Raw genomic sequence first — 24889 nt, 5'->3', positions numbered from 1 at the left:
CTCTGCTTGTATTTGGAGTCCAAAATGACAACATCAAAGTTTGTATTTAATATCATCTTTTTCTTTACGGTTGGATGGAAAAGAAAGAGTATGAGAGAAAAAATCGAATGTTTCGGGTCCTTGAAAGTGTGCTAAAATTTTCAATCAAATGAACCCCCTTGCATGTTTTTATAAACATTCCAATTTACAACAATGTTTAAGATTTGTCCTGTCCTTTTATGACCTTTTGACTTTTTGACTTTGTTTTTACATATGATCCCTCTTGCTTCAAGGACCTGGCTTTTATATTGTCCAATTGAATGGGTTTAAAAATGTTTTTACTCATGTCAGGGTCTCCTAGCCCATCTCAGAACGAATTTTTCTCATCCTTGTGGCCAAACGATGAGTTACTGACAGTTTTGAGGTAAGGACACTTTCAAAATCAAACAAGATCTCCTTTTGCTCTTTTATAACCAATGGTTGCTGCCTAATTGCTTTGACTCTTAAAAAAAAGTGTGCAAGGTTTTTCAATTTCCAATCAAGTGAACTCCCTCTAAAGTTTCTGTAACCACGCCTTCTACCCAAACTGGGTTAAAAATATCATCCATCACAGGAATATGGCTTCTCTCTGAGGCAACATTAGAGCACTTCCTCTGAAACGCTTGGTTATAAACGCTTAAATGTATAAGACTTAGTTTCTGCCTCTATTTTTCTGAGAATATTATTCCAAACCCTCCCAAAATATATTTTCTCTTAGAGAAACTTCTCATGCAATTTGCCAGCTTATTTCCCATAGTTCCCCCCTTCTTACCATCATCACCACTTCCTTTGTTTTCCTCTCTTTTTTTATCTCTTTCTTAACATTGTGATTACTTCATCAGTTTACTACTTTTTTAGATTTTAAAACAATTTGATTTGTTCTGAAAGGTGATTTTTTGCTTCTCTCTTTTTTTGGAGCACTCTTACCCCATGACAGCTTGACCTTACATTTAGTGAATGATTATTAGTAAGTTAAAATCATTTTATGTTCTTGAATTCAAATAAGTTTTTGATTTTTCTCTGATTAGTGGCCTATTTTTGGTTGGGGTTTTTTGTGTTTTTTTTTATTGTTATGAGGTTTGAATTTGACTCACCTGGGCTTATCACAAAGCTCTTATCGCAAAATAACCTAAAAAACTGAATCAAATATGTTAATCAAGGGCAAAAACCTGGAGCAGAGATAGTTTTCTGTTTTGAAATGTTTCAGCTCGTGCTGTGTTTGGGAGAGAATTGGCCTCTTTCTAATGTATCTAACATCCCCATTTTTTTCTTGTATATAAAAGGGGTGCTGATATATTTCGTAAATATTTAAAAATGAATTTTTATTTTGATATAAATCTTTCACTACTCATCAATGGATGTTGCAGATTATTTATTCTACATAAATTTAAAGATAAAGTTAGGGGAAAAACATCAGCTTAGTTCCCATAATGTTAAATGTTTTTATAGGATGTATTTTTTGGAAGGGTGTGTCCCTCTTTCCTAATAGAATCTACATAGGCATGCCAGTTATAAGTCTTCAGGTTTATGGGGCACATGCTAGTTTGCTTCTAATGGACCAAAATTTTATAAATACCACTAAGTAAATTAAATAATCCATTAGTTTATTAGAACCAACTGAATAAGTTAAGTATTGTAAAAAGTGAAATTATTTTGAGCAAGAAGTACAAATTACTAATATGAGATTGGTTCAGAAATTGTCCTTTCTCTTAATAGTTTTGTTTGGAAGCTGTACACGTTTTCCAAAAACTTAAATTTTGCAACATATTGTTCTGGGACAGATCAACAAAATTCAATCTATTTACCATGTAATTGTTTTGGTGCTGTTGGTCAATTCAAATATAGAAAGGTCAATAAATTGGTCTTGAATTTTGGAACCTGTTGAATTATGTTTTTTATGATCTAATTTTCTTCTAAGCAGGTTTTTTGTTTTACTTGTACCTCCCAACCATTTTGTAGGATTTGTGCTCTTTCTTCTCTTTTGGAGATATTTCTGGAGTAGTTAAGAAACGCTCAGTGTGGATTTGACTCTATTGGTGAAACATGGAAACACCTGACCTCTTGGGTATCACTGCTGTTAAGCAAGGTAATTGATATTATTAGGTTTTTAGCCAACTTGATGCTTATATTCTGCTTCTTCTGCTCAAAATTTGGATAGTCATTGATATTTACTTCTTATTTTGGCTACTTTTGTTGGAGAATTGGATGAAACAACTTTGATACTTATCTATTGCTAATTAAAAAATCTACAGAAGGGCCTTCTTAAACTAATATCTTAGTAATCATGTACTTTTATTGCCTTTGTGTAATCTCATAAATAATTAACCTCAGATTATTTTACAGATCATTGGTTTCAGCAATTTTGTCTTCTCTCTAGGAAGCTATAGCATTTTGTATGTCAAGGCTAGACAAAAATTCCCAATCTTACTAACAAAAATTGGATTAACTTGGAACATAAGGCAAAAAAAAAAATCGTAATCAGGAGGTGAATAACGAATTTTTAAAGCCTTTGCTTCTTCATCTCGATTAGACCTTCTCACTTTCCCACTTAGACCTTCCCACTTTCTGCCTTAAGGTGACCAAAAACATGCAAATTTGAAGTTTTCAGTGTGTTGTCAGGACCTGTGTAAGAAAGGGGGTGTTAAAGACATTGTTCTAGCAATATCCTCACCTAAATAAGGGGATAAATATCACAGGGATAGAGAGAACCTAAAACTTTTTTTTGTACATTGGTGTTGAATTAAGCAGTACTTGTGTATTATTCAGAACACATTCAATAAGTGAAGTTAGTTTCTTTCGTGAAACAGACTACAATGCAGGTACATTTTAATTAAATATTTTATATATAGAAGTGGTTAGGATAGGTTAAGTTAGGTATTTGATGTAATGCACCCCCCTTCCCCTAATGTGCAAATATATAGCCCAAACTTTTGATAAAGCTAATGAGTTAAAACAAAATATGATGAAAATATAATACTTTATTAGGAAAATCGTAAAATTACAACTTGGAATTCTAACATAACCTTTTGTCTTTGTGGCTGTGAAACCGGATTTTCTCATGAAATGTACCTGCATCGTAGTTTGTTTCACGAAAGAACTTAACTTCACTTATTGAGTGTGTTCTGAATAATACCCAAGTACCAAATAAGCTTGTACCTAATTATTTTTATTGTAGTTCGTCAGCAATTCTGTGTCTCCTTCTTATTATAAAAACAATTCTACCTAGTACACAAGAGACAACATACCGCTAGGTCTGATTTCAAACAGCTCCTAAAAGCAGTGAAATTGAGCGACAGGTTAATGTTCCTATGAGGTTTGTTTTTTTTATCTATGTTTGATTAAATTTGGATTTCCTTTTACTTTTCCTTGCTTTATATATATGCTTGCTATTTAACGTACACACACACACACACACATATATATATATATATATATATATATATATATATATATATATATATATATATATATATATATATATATATATATATATATATATGCTGCCGCAATACAGCTATGCACAAAACAAAATCAATAAAACATATCCAAACCTTTTTCTGTCTACCTCTTGGCGCTCTTGTGCTGTCAAAATTGCAAAACTTTGTAAATATGTAAGATACTGGTAAAATACCGGTAAAATATGTAAAATACATAAATTATGCAAAATAGGTAAAATACCAATTTTATGGGGGTCCATAAAATTATGGTAATAGGCGTAAAATACCCAATTTTGCCGTAACCAATTTTACTAGTTTACAACGCTATGTTGAATAAATTCAAAACACACAATGGGCATATAGGCTGTCTGAAGAGTGTGTCAGTAATATCTCATCATCAACACCTTAGGCTGTTAAGCTAAAACGGCTATTATTTATACTAGTAATGCTACTGCTACTCTTGAACTAGATAAATGTAGCTTAATTAAGTGAAGATTTTCAAAATAGTATATGCGAAATATCCCAGGAATGAAATAGCGTACACCGAAAGTATGTCAATTTTGGGTAGGCTCTTCAGAAATTTCAAAAATTTGTTTCATTCATTAAAATTCATAATATTAATGAATTTTGTCCCAATTAAATGTTCCACTATTGTGGGCCATTGTAATTAATAGCCCAAAATATATAACTAGCATTATAATTAGTAATTCAGGTTAGTATACTTATAATTGGGGCTACATATATAATTGCCACAAGTAGTTCAGTGAATGAATGGAAATAAAAACTAATGCATGTAATCGTATAAGTGTCTTTTTATTTTGGTGTAAGTTGCAGCGGCAAGCGTGTTGCAAATATTGTTGTCTCGGAAGTAATATATAGTAGGGTAAATAAATAGTAATAATAGCAAGGGTAAGTAAATAGTAGGGCTGAAAAGGGGAGTGTTCAAGGTCAGAGATTGCAAACCGTCAGTTAAGGGATTTCAACCATGTAGGCATCAAACCGATCCAAAAGTTTTCTCACTTAGCTGGTTTTTTTTTCAAAGTAATTCCTAAACTGTCGTTTACTATGGATTATGGTTCGTGCTTAACTAGGTAGCAGCTATATGCTTGTGATAGTTGGCCACTATCCTCTGAAAATTGTTGTATTTTTAATTTACATTTTTTTTTTCAAACCTGTTTTCTCCCATGAAATACCATGTAAAATTGTATGAAATTCTAAATGTTGTAGGAGTAACAGATTTGTTGTGTAACATCATTTTGTTGTATGTGTTTTATGTAATTTGTACTCTAATTACTTTAGAATCAGAAGATACACTCTCAAATGATGATAAAGATGTTTTTGGAAGTATGCATCCTATATCACCGATGGATCATGAAGCTAATATTTTTTCTATTTGTCCTGGCCCTCCTGCAGATTGTACACCCGATTCTGACCGTCTTAAACTGGTGTCAAAAGACAGCGAAGAAGAAGGTATACTTCAAATATCTTAAGCTTCTTCTGTATGTTCACATGTCCAAAAGGAAAGAGTGTATCTTACCCTACCTTTAGAATTCTGGTGAGGCGTGGAAGAGGTGTGATTGCCGTATCTGAGTGTCCTGGCTGCATGTGAAATGAAAAATATTTAGCTAGTAAATTTCTGGAATGGCTAATAGTACTGGGATGCAAAATATTGTATCTTGATTAAACCCCTGAACAAAATGACACCCCTGTATTCTATTTGGAACTCTTTTTTGCTTTTGAGACTCATTTCAGCTTTTATAATTTTTAAAACGTGAGATTTTTTTTCATGTTTCTGATGCAAGTATTTAGTCATGTGTACAAGTAATGTGAGTAATAAAAACAATATGCCTTTTGTGGCTTATATGTCCTATATTAAATAACATTTCAATATGCCACTGCGTTGCACCTTTCTTTTCTAAAGACCCTTTGGTTTTGCTTTCAAATTACATCTTCAGTTTTAACGCAACTGTAAGAGCTGAAGAAGTGGACGATTTAAATGGGTCACAGTCAGTCTCATCGGCGCAAGAGTGACTGTAATTTCAAGTGAAAACAAGATTGTTCATAATTATTACGGTATCTTTTTTTAATTGAAGCTTAAGTGCGACCTGGGCATTGTGTAACCAGGGTTTCGGTAGTTTGGGTACGATTGCCGTCACCAGTGGGGTAGATTTTTTGTTTCTGGATAAATATCATGTGAGAAACTTCTTCTTATAACTATTCTTCAAGAAACCTTCTTGACTACATGCAGACCCTAGGTTTGAAAGATAGGTATAGAAAATTCGGATTTTTGGGATTGTTAAGTCATCTATATAGCTTAATGCATATTTTATAGTTGCTTGGATTTCAGGTGCTTTTGTGGCGTTTAATACAGTTTTGTTATTAGCAAACAATCATTAAATATTTCCAATTAAAAAATACAAGAATAAAAAAAAGTACAACTAGTCTCTCTTAAAAGAACAGTAATTGTACATTTAATTCTGTACCAGTATTTATTTTTTAAATCGAATACAGCACCACATTTTTTGGGAAATTGGCATCCTGAGATTTTCTGGACTGAGAAAACGATCTGGATAGGTCATGAGTTTGAGAAAATACGTTAAGAGTCATAATTTTGGAAATTAATCCATACGAGTGACGTCATATTTAAAAGTACATTTCTAGAGCATACATACCTGGATATTTTATTCTGAACCCTCTTGAAAAAGTACCTAGAAAAGACAATTGAAACTGTTTTCTATTTCGATTATCAGATACCGAAAGATAACGATACTCTTAGATAACGAAATTGCGAGTGATTTAAAATATCACAAAGGTAGATAGTAAAAACAATTCTAAATTTGCCATTCATTGCTTAATGCTACATTATAAATTAATTGTATTTCTTGCTTGTTCCCTTTAATATTCCATTAGCTTTTCGAGCATAGCATCTCTAAGTATGTTCTGTTTTAGTGTAAAAATTCCTCCAACAGCAGAAAATTTTCGCTCCGCGGGTACGGACAAAGAATTATGCAGTTAAATTTCGTGAAGACTTTCAATACTCTTGGTTGGTCTTAAGCATGGTTAGTTTTTTTTTTTGCCTGTCAGCTAAATATGAAAGAACTTTCACCTTCACAGTACTTTCATCGCTTTCATGATTATCTGAATTGTTTGTGGTGGTTTCTTCATCACTATTGTTAAAGTATTCATCACCAGAAACGTAGCTCTGTCAGTTCTGTCAGCCTTGTCAACAGCTTCGGGATCTTCAACCTTTTTTGCTTCTTCTACCAAGAATTCGACAGCTATATCCCTACTATCACTATTTAACCACTTGTGTTTGAAATAAGGATGACTTGAAGTTGCAACAAAATAATCTTGGCAAGAAAAAGTCTCTCGTCTAGGATAGTAAGAAATCTTGCCTCCAGACCTACACGAAGAGTATATACCAGTGGATGGCAAAACCTCACTATATCTTTCATCTTTTTAAGCTCTTGTCAAAAGACTGAATTTTCCCTGAAAGATATCCAGAGCTACCGCTAGTGGCTCCACGACTTTCATATATTCTTGAAGAAAATCTAACTCACGAGAAACAAACCTAGGTTACTGTAAATCATCGCAGACATCATGAAGCTTCTCTAATTGTTGCAATCCATCAAACGTTTAACACTGTCGTATTTTGAATTCCATCAAGTTGTAACAGGCCTGACTAGCCTTCTATTGTATACCTTTTTGACAGCCTCTGTGGCGTTTGAGCTCTTGTTAACAGTGTCCCAGAGAGCAGTACACTTTGGAAAAACGGCACATTACTGCCGCTTATATGCATCATCGTTCAGTGCTTAATCAGCATTTGAATCCAAGGAAATCGAGTGTATGGCTGACGCATTTGAAATGAGTAGGAAGCGGAGAATACGATTCTTGCTTATTCAGACTAATCCAATGTTTCCAACGTTTGAAAATGAGAAGAAGTCATCTTCATTTCATTCTGCATTCCCATTGCCCCTTTCTTGACTAACATCGCTGGAGATAGTCGGAAATTTTCTAAATGCTTTACTGAATTTTCAAGCATTATAAGTTAATACCGCACGCACTTCTTTCAACTCCAGTTCAAAGACACTATTCAGTTGCTCAGCGATTTTGTCGTAAGCATGTGAGCCCTTAAACTAGCATAAGATATATCCAATGAAAATTTCGAGGTAGCCAATTTGTCCAGCCTAGTTGAAACGTCCAAAAAATATGTCTTTTAGGATGACAGCCCCTCCCCCTAAGCCCTCAAGGCAAGAGTTGTAAGTTACGTCCTGGGGGCATATAAGGTTTTAGAAAAGATGGTCGTATAAGCTTCGCAGGGGCTTATTGAATCAGTAATCTGAAGTCCTAGTGTCCTTTTTAAGAGTTAAAGTGAATGGATACCTCTCCCCCCCCACCACACAAACATGTCTTATGTATTTGATAGAAATTTTAAGATGGATGTTGGTTGTCGTTGAGTAGAAAATTCGAAATGGGCTTATTCGATTGGAAATTGAAAGGCCTAGTTTCCTCTTAGTGGTCAAAAGCGATTGGAGGGCAACCATCCCCCCACGCCCATCATTCCTCCAAAAATATCCAGTCAACATTTGAGATCAGTATTTTTTTCGTCGTAGTTGAAAGGTCCAGAAATTATGTCTTTTTAGGATGACAATCCCCCATAAGTTGTAAGTTATACCTTGGGGGCATATATAATTTTATTGAGAGGATTGTCTTATTACCTTTGGAGAGGGCTTATTGAATCAGTAGTCAGAAGTTCATGTGTCCTTTTTAAGATCAAAATCAAATTGATTGGAGCACAGATATCTCCCCCCCCCCCCATACACACACGTCGTATTTTCCGGAAAGGTATATAATGGGAATTTTAAGATGGCCATCTGTTGTAGAAAAACTTCTAAAAGGGCTCAGTCAATTGTAAATTAGAAGGTCTATTGCCCTCTTTAATAATCAAAAACGATTTGAGGGGGACCCCACCCCGAACGCCCATCATTTCCTCAAACACTTCCAACCAAAATTTCTGGAAGGCACATAAGGTTTTTTATGGAGAGGGTGGCAGTATAAACTTAGGAGGAGGCTCACTAAATCGGAAATTCAAAGTTTAAGTGCCTTTTTTAAGAGTAAAAATGATCGGAGGGCAGCCCACTCCCCCTTCGAGTCATATTTTCCACAAATGCATCTGTTAGAAATTTCCAGATAGCCATTCGTTCAAAAATAGTCCTAAGATGACACAGCAAGGTCGTTTGGGTTGACATGGTTGACACAACCTCCCAAAGAATGGGGGTAAGGGTTGTAAGTTATGCCCCAGGGGCATGTAAGGTTCTTATGGAAGGCGTGGTCTTGCGAACTTTGGAGGAAGCTCATTTGATTGGAAATGTTTAGTTCTAGTTCCCTTTTAAGAGTCAAACTTGATGGAGGAAAAATTGCCCCCTCCCTTCCCTGACATCCTCTTTTCTCCAAACGCATTCGATCAAAATTGTGAAACAGCCCTTTTGTAACCAAAGGTCCAAAGAGCATATTACAATGTGTTCAGTAATCAAATATAAGGGATAAATAGGCGAGTGTTGAACCAATTCAAACAAATTATGAGCATGTGCACTTTCAAAAAGGTGACAAAGCAGTATCTCAACAACAACTTGTATTATTAACTTAGATCTTTAAGAGTAAACTGTTAGAGATTTTGAACTAGCCAGAAGCTACAATACAGAAGCTACCACCATATTCGAGGGTTCTGAAGTTTTTGTTTGTTTTTTTAATTTTCAAAAATTTGTTTTCCTAATTAGTTATTACTATCAGTTTAACATGGATAATAATTACTATCTGGACTTAGATTATGCTAATGATTTAAGCATATTAGATGAAAGTGTGAGCAAAATTAATGAATTTTTAGAGGTTTTGCGAGATCAGGGTGATAGAATAGGTTTGAAAATTAATGTTAAGAAGACTCAGTCACTAAGGTTAGGAATAAGTAAAGATGAAAAGGTGATCTTTTATTGCTGTACCTTCCTACATTTACTAGTTCTCAACAAATCAATATATATATATATAAAAAACATTGAACGCGGATTGTCGGTTTAATATACATATATTGATATTTGTTGCTTTAAATCTTATTTTTTTTTATTTATTGAAGTAAAAAACTGAAAACATGTATTTTGTATTATATTTGTATTAAAATGTATTTCGTGAAAGTACAAATTATGTTCTGGTCTTGAGAAGATATGTAGGTTATCAGCTTTACTCATTAATCTTAATATACCCATTACTTTTAATTAAGTTAGCTTTTTAATATGTTAGCGGGCTTATGTACACTAAGATGTATTTATATTTTTCTAACCCTTCATGGCTGTATTTAATATATATTCTATCATGCTCGGTCTTGAAAATTTTATGTTAAAAGGTCTTTTTTCAATTTGGGTTGAGTATAACAATAATTTTTTGTCCAATTTATGTAATACTATAATTTGGTTTCTCTTACTGAGTAAATTATTCAAGCCAAAATTGAAGCTTTAATTCTTTATGTTTTTTTCTACTCAGTCCCTTATCTGTTTTACATTTTATTCTATTCTTTTTTTGTTGTTTTCGTTGTATCCTTTATGCGTGACCCGTTTTCAATCAGATACAAAAAGTCAACGAAAAAGTAGCAGCTGTCAGTTAAAACCAGTGGCGTCACTTTCAATAAAATCCTGGGGGGAGGGAGGGTGGAAAGTTCGTGCCAATTTTCTTGAATCAAGTGAAAATGACAGTAAAAAAGTAAGCTATTTAGTGCCATTAAGATACTATCTAGTACTAACAAAGTATAATAAAGGTACTTTACAGTACTATAAAGGCAAATATGCACTAAGAAAAATTGATCTGCTTCTGTTGATGCTTGAATTATGCAGATTTATCCTAGTTTTGACAAGATTTTGGAAAAAAACTAAATTTCAGCTAGAGGGAGCAAAGTGGGGTCTAGGTGGCGGTTGCAAAGCGAAATCTGGAGGGACGATTGCCACCCTGCCATATAGCAAATGATGCCCCTGGTTAAAAAATTAAAGTTCGTCAAATAAGTAAGAATTATCTAAGACGGAATTAAAACCGTTTGTCTGTGGAGTACTTGCGTATTATACGCCACTCACTCAAGTTTACGCTGTGTAAAACTCGAGAAAAAACTGTTTTTTTCGTTAATTTATCTCAGCTTTGCGTGAGACAAGACAAAGACGAGTGACAGAATAGATGAGAAATGTATAATTTGGGCTATATATTGGCACATTAGGGGTGGGGTGGTTTTGGGTAAGAATTTGGGCAGTTTGAAATTAGAAAACAATTTTTACTTCATAATATGCAGAACAATTGCACATAACACATTTTTCATGCAGACCCGCTATACTTTACCCTCGCCCTCTCCTCTGTTTCTAAAGTAACGAAGAAACGGTTTTTCTCGAGTTTTACACAGCGTAAACATGGGTGATTGGCGTATAATAAGTAGTGTCACAGGTACCGTCTGAGGATGTATCTAGGATGTTTTTTGTATTTCTTTTAGAACGAGCTCTTCTCTAATAGACCTTCTTCGTATTTTATTGGGAATCTAGACTTTACCATGCCACACTTTACGTTGAATGAAATAGTTTGGCTCTGGGTGCTCTCATTTATGTGCTGACCTGAAGTAAAATATGTGTTGTTTGTAATGGTATCACTATTTTATACCTAAATGTGTATGATATCTCGTTCTTTTGAAGGTCCTATGACGCCCCAGTACTATGGCGTTCCTTGGGGAATGTATCTTGCAGGAATGATACAAGCTGGTCCTGGTATGGGACTACCGTCTGGGACCATGGTCCAAGCCCAAAAGGGAAATGCTCAACAAACAAGACCAATGTCCCCCTCCTCTTTGCAGGAAAAGGTCGCTGTTAGTGGCCCAGCTGGCTTACCACAGGTCTGTATAGATTTTTCTTAAGGCAAAATAATTTCTCTATATTTTCGCTTTTTAATATAAATGTTAAAATTTAAAGCACATTCCGAAAGGAATTTCTTAATGCAGTTTGTTCCTAGACGGTATTGTATACTAAATCATTTGAACAATGAAAAGCAATGGTATCCACAGTCTATTGACAAAAGCCTCATGTGCCTGCCGCTAGAATGTTTTAGAAACAACTCACAGCCTTTCTTGCGTTATGTATATACGGAGACCAGTGATAAATTAAAATAAACAAAAAAGTCAAGCATAACTAAAATCATCAAATTAGCGATGACTAGGTAGCAAATGAAGCTACAATTTGGCATCTAAAAATATTGTTTATGTCTTTGTCTATTAATTGTAAAGCGCTCTTTTTAGCGCATCCCGGTTCCCAATCGTTGCCTAATGCAGTCGATATTTATGCTCAATACACTTGTCATTCAGTTTTTATCAGGTCCAATATATGAATTCAGTGTTTTGAATTATGCTCAATACACTTGTTATTCAGTCTCTATCAGCTCCAATACATAAATTCAGTGTGGCAAATGTGGTCCAGACGTCTCGTTTACCTAACTAACCGGTCTCGCTATTTCTGGCCATTGCGCATTTTCTAGATTTTAGAAACTTAAGCAAACGTCCCATCATTAGAACCAACGATCGCATGAAATTCTGATTTTTTTGGGGTAAACAAAAATACTTTTTCTTACTTTTCTCATCAAGCTCCTCGTGGTTTTCAATGAGGTTTCAGGTTTTAGGTAGAATGAAATAATGGCTTTTCAAAGATTTACCGATTTCGACTACAAGTTTAGCTATTTCTCTGTTATTAAAAGCTAAGAATAGACAAGTATATTCAAGTTGAAAAAATACTTTTTTTCTTACTTTTCTAATCATTTACATTATAATTTTCAGTTGGTACCTGGTTTCAGATAGAACAGCAGTATTGTTGTTTATAGATACACTCATTTTCAGTGTAGGCTTGCTTATTTGTGTATTTTTAAGCTTTGCATAAGCTTTTATATGTACATGTAAGCAGGGTCGTATCCAGGATTTTCTTGTGGGGTGTTTTACACAAGCATTTTTTCCAAGAGGGTGGAGTTTCACACACACAAAAAAAACAGAATTGAATTGAGGTTGAATTCGGAAACAGAATTCGGTTTAATTGACTCGGATTGATTAAAAAGCTTTCACCTCACTTGCTGTTAGGATTTATTGTAATGATTACCACTAGAAGGGACAGTTTTTTTTTTTTTTTTTTTTTTTTTTTTTTTTTTTTTTTTTTTTTTTTTTTTTTTTTATGGTTGCTAATCAGCTGAAAAATACTATTGCCGTCTATAACAAAATGTTATCCTTCGATAACATGGATATTTTATTAATTTTTACTTAAATATTTTATTATGTTTTCGGTTAAAGTTAAAGATTTGTTAATTTAAAAGTTAAAGCTCAAAGTCAACGCCAAAAGAAATCTACGGTTTGACAAGTTCTCTTAAGTTATGTTTTTCTTAAATTTCTGTTAATTTAAAAGTTAAAGCTCAAAGTCAACGCCAAAAGAAATCTGCGGTTTGATAAGTTTTCTTATGTTATGTTTTCCGTAAAGTTAAAGATTTGTTAATTTAAAAGTTAAAGCTCAAAGTCAACTCCAAAAGAAATCTGCGGTTTGATAAGTTTTCTTAAGTTATGTTTTCCTTAAAGTTATGTTAATTTAAAAGTTAAAGCTCAAAGTCAACGCCAAAAGAAATCTACGGTTTGACAAGTTCTCTTAAGTTATGTTTTCCGTAAAGTTAAAGCTTTGTTAATTTAAAAGTTAAAGCTCAAAGTCAACGCCAAAAGAAATCTACGGTTTGATAAGTTCTCTTAAGTTATGTTTTCCTTAAAGTTATGTTTTCGTAAATTTTGTTCGGTTCTGTTAAAACTTAAGTCCCCTTCCCTCTTTACTTCTTATTGTGTACTTTTGTATTCCAAAGCTGACCTAATATTTACTTGAGACAGGCTTCGATTTAAGTTAATTTTCATTTTTTTTTCTGCGTATGACAAACAAAACAAAATTAATAATAAAAATTAAATAGCAGAGACCCCGAGAGTAATATCAGCCAGTGGACAGAAAAGAAGCGAAAACGCCAAAAGGGGATATTTCGGAAAGCCGTTTTCAGTGCTCAAAAAAGAAGAAGAAAAACTAACCTTTGGTGTACACTTGAACAAAGCACACTATACCATTTATACTCTGACAGAGCAGAAGAAACACTGAATAAAAAAAAAAGTCAAATCCAGAATAGATAAAAAAAATTCACCCCTTAGACTGGACAAGAATTCTCTGGTTAGCGATTGACTTGGCCTACCTATTAACCCGATTTTCATTAAATATGGTTAAATTCATTAAAATACGGTCAGATGATCTTAATTTGAACTGAGGGAAAATGCTGCTTATTTAAAAGTGTAACTGAGGAAATGTTTTTATATATTTTTTAATTTCGAATGCCCCCCCTCCCAAAAAAAAAGATTGGTAAGTCATTTGCTGTAGATATTAAAGTTACCTCATCAAAAGGACTAAATGACCTGGATTTTCAATGTAAAACTTACAAAATGAACTGTCAATCTAAAACTTCCCACATCAAGACGGGACTCTTTAAACACCACTACTCGATATAAGGTCAGTTTTATTATTCAGGAGAATTGAAAAAGCTTTCAACCCATAGTTCATTTTTGAAAGAAACAAAATAATGATGTTTTTTAAAGATTTTCCAAGTTTGTCGCTAAGTTTCCGTGTATACGGTAGAATGGTGAAGGTTTTTGTTTTCAATTGCCGGAGTAACTGAACACAGGGGGATGGGTTCATTATTTTCTTGGATTCCCTTTTTTAATGTATAATATTCTCAATAAGTTTAATGAGATAACCATAACAGAATAAAGTACCTTTAATTTATATCCTACATGATTGTGTCAACAATTTTTTTGAACTTTATTCTCTTTCCCCTCTTTTCACAGAAGGAGATAGCGATCATTGTGGGTGGGTTTGCCATAGTTAGAAAATTCAAGACCAGGAATTTTTTTTTCGAATTAAAACATTTAAGAAAGGAAACTTCCCTGGATTCTTTAGCTCCAATGCAAATTGGAGATTTGAGTCGAAAGTGTTCTAATGCATCAAAAAATCACCTTCCTCAACCCATCGACTTTTTCCATGTAGTATGCATATTGAACTTAGATCAGTTTGATATTTATGTTATGGAAAACCCAATCCGTCTTGTGCCCCTAGCACATAATCAAAAATAACCCTCTATGATGTGTCTGCCCTAAATACATTTTATACAAAAACTAATTATTATTGCAGTTTGACGCTGCTAGATTATTTACAGTAACGTCTCACATAGAATTATAAAAATGTTGTGCATTTGCCTGGTTGTCACCAATCGATAGAAATTGTCAGTAGCCACTGATTTTTATAGTCCTCGACATGGTCGTATCCAGGATTTTTTAGGGGGGGGTAAACAAAAAACTCAAAAACGTTACTTTTGTAACGTTTTTACGAGTCAGACAAAATTTTTTTTTTTTTGGGGGGGGGGAAGGTCAAACCCCCCTACCCTAGAGCCCTCGATACGGCCTTGCTCCTCGAGCTCAGGTCCATAAAAAAATTGCAGGGATTTTTTTTTGCAATAAAGATCTAATCTGTGAAGCTGGAATCTTAATGTACAAGATGGCGTAGATTCAAGTCCATTATAAATCGTGGCAACTTGATTAAGGACAAAATAATTTTCCATACAACGTGATAGACTGGTAGTATGTATCAGACCACTGCTTAAAATCTTTGGTTGCAAGGTTTATTTTTAGAATGGTCTCAATCATTGCACATGAAACAATTCTAGCCTAGCTAAATCTTTATTATTTTCTCTCTCCACATAAGTTTCATACTTTTAGGTATCTCAGGGTTGCCAGGTTATTCAAGCCTACGTTGACCAAACTGACTCCCTCGTAATGGACAATATGAGAGATGTGGGGACTGGCACTCCTGTAAGACTGGTCAGTCCTACACCAGTTGTTATAAATGCTACTGGATCTGGTGCTGTCCGACTCATGCCTGCTAGAGAGCAGCAGACAATGAATCAACCTCCTACTCAACAACAAGGCCTTTACGGTCAACCCACACAACAGCAATCCTTATATTCTACTGGGGGAAGTAATACGAGTGCTCTAGGTAAGTCTTTTGTTTTTTCAAAATATAAAGTGATTTTTTGCTGCAATTTTATCTCTTTGTTATTCGTAAACTGCCAAGAGAAGTACGCGTGGCATATCACCGTGAAGCTTCGATTATCTTTACCTTTGTATCAATTCGTCGCTGCTGCGCCTAAAGGTAGTATCTGGCATTTCAAGCTTCTAAGGTTCGGTAATTGCCAAAAATCATTTTCTAAGGAGGATCAGCACGGATCTATTCTTCAAAGGAGGATCAGCACGGCTACGCAGGCCAAGAGGGTCAAAATCTATCTGACCATGCACTTTACTACTGATCCTCCCTTTAAGAGCAGCTCAGCAAACAATTTTTTGAATTATTTCAGGAGTTTTTAAGCGTCAAATACGATCATTGGTGACCTTCAGCTTGCGTATGTCAAATACATAACATGGACGAAATGGTTCTTGGGCATATAAGAATATTGCAAAAAAAAATTCCTATGGAGCGTATTGTTGACATAATTTTAGAATTGAGTGCTTTGTCGTAAACATACTTAATTTTGCTTTCATTTCACACAAATTTGTAATATTGAATTTAATTTTTAATATTAAAATTTTCAATTTAAACAAAATTTTAATATTTTCAAAGTTTTAAAATTTATTAAAATTTCAAATTTTTAATAATGAATTTTGCTCTGAAGGAATGAATTAATCTTGCTGTGAAGGAATTTGTTCATAAAGTGCAATAAAATCTGAGTTTGCGAAAAAATGGACCATTCTATTCTCCCACGTTCTGTATGAGGGAAGCATTTCTATGCTCCTTATGGGGTACATTCTATAAATTCTTTTTCCAGTGAAAACTTCGAAAACATAATAAGCAATTCAACTCTTAAGCTGTTTAAGCTTATGGTAAACTTTACTTAACAAATTTATTATTTTGCTGTTCTGGTTTCTTTAGTGACACTTGATTTCAGAAATACCGAACCAAACATATTATAAGCGACAACTAACCTCTCGTTTTATTGGAAGATTTTAGATTGTCTGTATTCTGATTAAATATTTTTGTTTAAAGAATAATTAGCCAATTATTGAAGGTTCTTCTATTCAAAAATTAAACATTTGCTCTTCTTTCCATTTCTTATTCCCCAGTTTCAAAATATCCGCTATCGTTTGAATTGGATAACCGTTAACTTTTATTCACTCCCAGTGTGCCCCTTGAAACTGATCGCATCAACTAAAAAGACAATCGTAGTAGTAATACGTTGCCAACATTCTAAATTTAGCATCATGCAAGAAATAACATCAAAAAGAATGGCTTGCTGAGATTTTCTGTCCATAAATTGCTGGATACGGATATACACGTCTTAAATGATCCTAATTTAAGTAATCTAATTGATAAAATTTTTCAAGGTTTATTTTTTTTTTTCTGGTTCTATAAATAGATCCATTAGTATTACTTGAGGAAATTCCTAAGATTGATATCATTGCTCAGTTTCATTGCTCAGGTTTATTGCTAAGTTTTAAGGAGCATGGAAGGTAGAGACTTTTTCCCTGGGGGAAAAAACAACATTGGAGCCTTATGGGCTTTAATATAGGCAGCGCTATAGCATTTTCGTTGATTGTTCTTTAATCGTTCTTGGTCATATGCAGCGCTATAGCATTGTCGCTAATTCTTCTTTAATATTTCTTGGTTATACAGCGCTATAGCATTACCACTGATTATTCTTTCATCGTTCTTGGTCATATGAAGCGCTATAGCATTACCGCTGATTGTTCTTTAATCGTCCATGGTCATATGCAGCGCTAAGTATTGTCGATGATTGTTCTTTAGTTTTTATTTGTCATATGCAGCGCTATAGCATTGCTACTGATTCTTCTTTAACCATTCTTGGTCATATGCAGCGCTATAGGCTATGCTATAGAATTGTCGCTGATTCGTCTTGAGTAGTTCTTGGCTATGCAGCGCTATAGCATTGCTGCTGATTCTTCTTTAATCGTTATTGGTTATGCAGCGCTATAGCATAGTCGCTGATTCTTCTTTAATCGTTCTTGGTCATATGCAGTGCTCTAGCATTATTGCTGATTCTTCTTTAATAGTTCTTGACTACGCAGCGCTATAGCATTTCCGCTGATTCTTCTTTAATTGTTCTTGGTCATATGAAGCATAGGGAAGTTGATTCATAGTTTTCAGCATTATCTCAGTGTTTTATATTGCAATATACATATTATATAGTTGTTATGTTTGGGGTGGATGGAGTTCCTTTAGACTTGATTCACTGTTGTTTTCTGGCAACTACTATAGTTTATTCTGTAAACATTTCAATAGCCGGAAATACCTCGAAAAAAAAATCTTCCTCAAAAAGTTCTCAAATTCGAAGAGGTAAAAGATGGATAAAGCCACGTCAATGCACCCACCCTTTAGATCAAAGATATTTCGCAAATGATAATTAGTGTTTATTGGAAAATTTGACTAGTAAAAAAAAAATAACAAAAAAGCAAAATGTCATGAATAAAATGGTCTTATAAAATATTGCGTACAAATATAGCGTCCCAAAAATTTACTAAAATAACTCATGTAATTCATAATTAAGAAAGAAAGATGGAAATGGGATTTATTTCTTTAACTTTCTAATAAGGGGAAAAAACTCTTTATAGAACGCTGTACAGTAAAACGGATATTTTTCTTGATGTAGAACAATGGAGTTTATGTATAAGGAGGAAGCCGACTAAAGAAAGTTGAATTTGTTAGGAGGCTATGGAGAGGATTACCGGCGGAATGTAAGTAAATTTGTATTTTCCCTTCCTCAAGGGTTGTTCTAATTGAACTGTTTATTTAATAGCCTCACTTCCCCAAGTAAGCTGTCACTAGCAGAAGATGAATTATAGATAATTCGTTCCAGCCTTCTTCTTCTTCTTTTTCAGCAGGCGGAGGCTTTTCAGTCGAGGCTATTCAGCCCTTTTCCTTTTGACTCACTCTGTGAGATGGATAGAGCTACTGAGTTTGGTTTGTCTTATTTATCTTGGATCTGCTCAGATTTCTTGCAGTAAATCTTTTGATACTAGGAGTTGAATTATGAGAGGATATACATTGAGTTCTGTGGTCTGTGTGAAGGTATGATCAGATAGACTCTTGGCTGAAAGTGAGATTTTGTGGTGTTTGAAGCATTCTAACATTTTACATTGCAGGGTATACTGTGCAGACGTCAGCATATTACATTCAAATAGACAATGGTCAATTGTTTCATTTTTAAGATTACAAGACCAACAAAGGGGGGAAGAGGAAACTTCGCCACTTGAATTAGGGAACTGATAAAACGTCTGGAAATTTAGCCCATTTGAACCAGAGCGAATTCTATGATAAATCTTAGAAAGGTGCTTATTGGGGAAAGGTGATAGGTAAAAGGTAAAGGATACGGTATTAGACTTTACAGTCCGTACCGGCGGTGCTGATCTCCGTTTCTTGGCCCTTCAGTCAGGAAGTGCAATGGGGGGTTGGGGGCCAGCCATCCTGTGCTTTCGCACACCCTTCCTGTTCACCTTCCCCAGATTTCTCCAGGTACCCATTTAGAGCTGGGTCGACTCTGGCTAAGCTTACAGAGTCACGCCACTGACCACCGTCCCAAACTGAAGAATTGGGTACACTGGGATTCGAACCCGCGTCCTCTCAGACAAGGGATCCCGAATCCAGCGCACCAACCCACTTGGCCAGGATTATTCTTATTTAACAGTACCTCTGGTAGTGTCCAGCGGTAAATATCTCTAATGGGGATTGGTCTCCCACTTGGCTGGTCAATATTTAGAGCATTTTTTGCAATTTCATCCGCCTTATGACTACCACTTGTACCTGCGTGGCTTGGAATGTACTGGAGAAAAGTTCTTATGCCTCTTGAAGAGAGATTATCAATAATTCTAAGACAATGAAATGTGTCAATATCCATCTTATACTGAGAAGCTGAAGAAAGCGGCTCTAAGCTCGATAAAGAGAATAAATTATAATATTTTTTAAATTAACAATCATAAATTCATTATCTGTGAGGAACTTTAATGCCATGATTATGGCGTTTAACTCAGCAGACATTACAGACGCACTCGCCCAAAGCGATATTACGTGGCTTGAATAAACGCTCCACTCGCCACTTTCTCGTTCAGTTTGGGCCCATCAACAAAAATTTGGAAATGGTTTTTATATGTAATTGTGTTAAGCTCAGCAAATTTTTTTCTGTATGAAAGCAATGGGGGTAAGTTCTTTAGTCCACTTTGAGAAATCAGTGTTTATTATGGGGATTGACCAACTCCATGGGGAGTTTGGGGGAATGTGGGTGCAATTGATTTTACTGGCACTGGGAATTTCTTCTGGGTATTGGCACAATCATTTGCGATGCCTCTAAACATAGATGGATTTCTTAACCAGTTAAGCAGGGTATGAGAGTTATTAGCTTCAATTTGTCTCAGCCTGTGGCTAAATAAGCTGTGCTTCTTCTTCCTCCTCCCCAAACCGTTGAAACCCCACTTCTTAACCACTCTCCTGAAGTTCCCATTTCCGTAAACCTCTTCCTTATTATGGTTTTCTACCTCATTAGGGACGATGAATAACTAATGACAAAAGACACTTCAGACCGAAAATAAACTGCAACCAATTGTATTTAATACTTGATACTTGGAGTAGCTCGCTCGGTATTCTTTCAAAACAAATTAACTATATTTTCAGTGGGTTATATTCTTCTGTATTTTTTCATGTGTTGTTCTGGGGTTTTATATTGTAGTGTTTCGTTGTTGTTCTTTTTTTTTATGTTGGTTTCGGTAAATGGTCGCATGCTTCATACTCTTTTTCTTTTTTTTTTTTTTTTTATTTTAGCACATCCTCGCAAGCTCCACTTTTGTTATGCTATTATTTAAATATGTTCATTTTCAATAAAATTGTTCTACTAATACTTAATTTGTATTAAAATATTTCTTTTTCGTTTTTTATTTCATTTATTTATAGTCGTTTTCGCTTTTTATTTTAGTCGTTCCTGGTTTAATGTTCTATGACAGTCACATCATTAAAGAAGGATGTAAAACACGTAATCTCCCTGGTCTCACAAGAATATGTCAAAGAAAACGGAACAAGTTGAATAGTCAACATAAGGTGCTAAGTAACATTTGTCTATTTACTGAAAATGGCGGGGCAAAATGTGACGTTTCTTATACTGAAGAAAAACCTTTCGAGCGTGATATATATGAAAAAATGTTTAGGCACAAATTCAACCTTACTCAGCATAAGAGAAAGCATACTAGTGAAAAACCTATCCAATGCGATATATGTGAAAAAACATTCAGCCGTAAATCCTACCTATCTCATCATAAGAGAATTCACACTGGAGAAAAACCTTTCGAGTGTGATATATGTGATAAAATATTCAGCCATAAATCCAACCTATCTCTTCATAGGAGAACTCACTCTGGAGAAAAACCTTTTGAATGTGATATGTGTGAGAAAACATTCAGCCAAAAATCTAACTTATCTCAGCATAAAAAAACTCATACTGGAGAAAAATCTTTCGAGTGTGATATATGTGGAAAAACGTTTAGGCTAAAATCCAACCTTACTGAGCATAAGAGAACTCATACTGGTGAAAAACCTTTTGGATGTTATGTGTGTGAAAAAACATTCAGCCAAAAATCTGTCCTATCTGAACATCAAAAAACTCATACTGGAGGAAAACCTTTCGTGTGTGATATATGTGGAAAAACGATCAGCCAAAAATGTAACCTTACTGAGCATAAGAGAACTCATACTGGTGAAAAACCTTTCGCATGTGATATGTGTGAAAAAACTTTCAGCCATAAATCCAACCTATCTCTTCATAGGAGAACTCACTCTGGAGAAAAACCTTTTGAATGTGATATATGTGAAAAAACATTCAGTCATAAATCCTACCTATCTCATCACAGAAGAACTCACTCTGGAAAAAAACCTTTTGAATGTGATGTGTGTGAGAAAGCATTCCTCGAAAAATTCAACCTTTCTCAGCATAAAAAAATTCATACTGGAGAAAAATCTTTTGAATGTGATATATGTGGAAAAACGTTCAGGCAAAAATCCACTCTTACTCAACATCAGAGAACTCATACTAGGGAGAAACCTTTTGAATGTAAGACGTGTGAAAAAAAATTCAGCCAAAAATCCAAACTATCTGATCATCAAAAAACTCATATACCTTTCAAATGTGATACGTGTGAAAAAACATTCAGTTTTAAATCCAAACTAGCTGATCATCAAAAAACTCATACTGGAGAAAAACCTTTCGGGTGTGATATATGTGGAAAAAAATTCAGCCAAAAACGTATCCTATCTCAGCATAAAAGAACTCATACTGGAGAAAAACCTTTCGAATGTGATCTATGCGAAAAAACATTTACCCATAAATCTAATCTATCTGATCATAAGAGAACTCATACTGGTGAAAAACCTTTCCAATGTGATATATGTGGAAAAACGTTCAGTCTTAAATCCAACCTGTCGCAGCATAAGAGAACTCACACTGGAGAAAAACCTTTCGAATGTTATACATGTGAAAAATCATTTAGCAAAAAATCCCAGTTATCCACCCACCAAAGAATTCACCTCGGAGAAAAAACTTTTGAATGTGATGTGTGAAAAAACATTCGGCCAAAAATCCAACCTATCTGAACATAAAAAACCTTCACTGGAGAAAAAACTTTCATGTGTGATATGTGAGGGAAAACGTTTAGTCAAAATTCTGACTATACTCTGCATAAGAGAACTCGTACTAGTGAAAAAACTTTCAAATGATATATATGTGAAAAAACATTCAACGATACCTCAAACCTATCTCATCATACGAGAACTCGCACTGGAGAAACACCTTTTGAATTTGATATGGGTGAGAAAACATTCAGCCAAAAATCAACCCTATCTAATCATTAAAGAACTCTTACTAAAGAAAAATCATTTTGAATCAGATGTTGAGAAAACAATCAGCCAAAAATCAACCCTATCTAATCATCAAAATCGCTGACCAGTTTCGAATGTAATACACATAAAAAGTATTTTAATTCCAGTTTCAGTTCCATTATCAAAGAAGGAATACTGCCGAAAAACCTTTAGAAATAATTTGATGTGATAAAAGTTCTACTTAAAGTTCATGTTTGTCTCGTCCCTAAAGAAATCATCCTGTGGAAAAACTCTGAGTGTATGTTGAGTGTGAGTGTATGTTTGTTATAACAAACACAAAACTCTAACACAAACTCTCACAAACACAAAACAAATACACAAAACTCTGAGTGTGAGTGTATGTTTGTTATAACAAAAACAAAACTCTAACACAAACACAAACTCTCACAAACACAAAACAAATACACAAAACTCTGAGTGTGAGTGTATGTTTGTTATAACAGAAGTAACGCTCTAGCGTGGCCTCTAGTACAGAGTCATAAGGGTTTTTTTCCAGAACATCTTCATGGGGGAGGGGTAATCGTGTAAACTTCGATTTAGGTTCAATCCAGCGGAAATTAAAAGCTCTACTTTTGTTTTTAAGGATCAAAAGTGATCAGAAGGTATCCTCTCCCTTGCAAGCTCTTTTTTCCCCAAATACATCCCATCAAAATTTTGAGCCAGACTTTTTGTTTAAAATAGTCGAAAGATCACATAACAATGCCTGCAGAGTTGATGTACCCATCCCCCCAAGTGCGCATCAGCTGTATCTAAGGAACTCCTGAGGTTATTAAGTTGAAACTTTCAGGGTTTGTTGAGGGGCGTGTTGAAGTATAGTTGGAGCGCAATCAGCCCAATTTCCCATTTTAGATGCCCCCTTCCCCTCAACAGTGTTTGCAATATTAAGTTTTTTAAGGTGAAACTCCGGGGAATTTCGAGGGATATGTTAAACTAATAACTCACTTAAACTCACTGTTAAACTTAAACTCACTGTAGGACAGCTTTTGCTTATATTCTCCCGCATAGGCAAAAGCTGCCCTACAGTTACAGAGCTTCAAAAATCTAAGGGATCCGTATCGCGCCTAGCTGACGGTTTGTTCGATTCCTTGGGGTACTTCTGGATGAAAATCTATCTTTCAAGCGGCATTTTGAGTCAATGAGATTAAAGGTTTCTCGAGGCCTTGGAATTATAGTAAGCTGAAGCAAGTCTTTCCTTTCTCTATCCTTTGTCTATTATACTTCTCTCTTATTTACCCTTATTTATGTTACTGCTCGTCAGTGTGGATGTCTACATTTCCATCTGTACTAACACCTTTGCATAATCTCCAACTGAAATCAGCAAAAGTCCTTCAGTCTACCACCCATATTTCTGTTGAGCTTCTGAAGATATTCATGCATTACACCTCTCTCTCATTGCATTTCAGTATTTCCGTGGAGACCTTCGATCAAGTTTTTCCGGGCTTCTTTAGATTGTTAGAAATGTCAGTCCTTATGAAACCAGGATGATGTGCTAGTGCCATCTACCCCTACAGTGCGCTCGGACTTTGGTCTGATAGTTGCTGTCGGACGTGCCTGAAATTCCATTCCTGTTGGGATTCGACGGTCCTGTACCATAGGCTCCTTCAAGAAACGGTTGAAGAATTTTAATAAAAAAATATATTTATAATAAAATTTTAATAAAAAAAATAAATTATAATATTGATCAGTTATTTATATTGTTTATTTATTTAGATTTAATTTATTTAGTTAAATACTTAGACTGAATTTAATTATTTAGATTTGGGTGGTGTGAGTGTTGGACCCTCGATGTATATTTTTCTATTATTAAAAAAAATTTAAGCAGGTGGTGCGGAGACCGGTTGTACTCGGAGTAGACTCTAAATATATTTTAAGTTTGAATGTATTTAATAGTTATCTATGTTTTGTTTTGTTGCTGTTTTTTCCCCAAATAACGGGCCATTGAGCCCTTTGGGATATTTTTGTTTATAAATGGATGGATATTGATAATTAAAGGAACTTGAACTAAAGAAAAATCTCCTATGGCATTCAGTTTATCAAACATATGTATCTGCAGTAACTTAAGAACGGCTGAGTTTATAAAGTTGAAACTTTCAGTGCATGTCGACGGGGATGGTGAAGAGAAATTCGGGAGGGGGGCAACCAGTCTCCATCCTCTTTCCTTTTTAGATATCTCCCCTGACATCAATAGAAAGTTGAAATGTCATTTATTGTAAATAGTCAAAAGATCTAACAATCATGCCTCTAGGAATGCCATCCCCCCCTTATTTCCTGTGGCAAGGAATATACATTGTAAAATTTGTCCCTTTTTTATGTAGGATCTGATCATTAAGAAAAGAGGAAATCTTAGATTCTGGCTGTGTCTGAAAAGGCTAAGGGTATTGAGATGAAATT

At 34.7% G+C, this 24889-nt stretch overlaps 1 protein-coding gene across 1 annotated transcript in view; it reads left to right on the top strand.

Annotated features, from left to right (window-relative positions):
* The window catches only part of LOC136040140 (zinc finger protein 260-like), a 31201-nt gene extending 6691 nt beyond the window's left edge, over positions 1-24510 (top strand). The window contains exons 2-6 of the mRNA XM_065724251.1: positions 1978-2104; positions 4755-4925; positions 11168-11364; positions 15292-15568; positions 20547-24510. Of these exons, the coding sequence (XP_065580323.1) occupies positions 2062-2104; positions 4755-4925; positions 11168-11364; positions 15292-15568; positions 20547-22180 (2322 nt within the window). The 5' untranslated portion in view covers positions 1978-2061 and the 3' untranslated portion in view covers positions 22181-24510. The remainder of the gene's footprint in view (positions 1-1977; positions 2105-4754; positions 4926-11167; positions 11365-15291; positions 15569-20546) is intronic.
* Positions 24511-24889: the final 379 nt, after the last annotated feature.

The sequence above is a fragment of the Artemia franciscana genome, chromosome 20 (genome assembly GCF_032884065.1).
Source record: "Artemia franciscana chromosome 20, ASM3288406v1, whole genome shotgun sequence".
Classification (NCBI taxonomy): domain Eukaryota; kingdom Metazoa; phylum Arthropoda; class Branchiopoda; order Anostraca; family Artemiidae; genus Artemia; species Artemia franciscana.
This window is presented reverse-complemented; position numbering and strand designations above follow the sequence as displayed.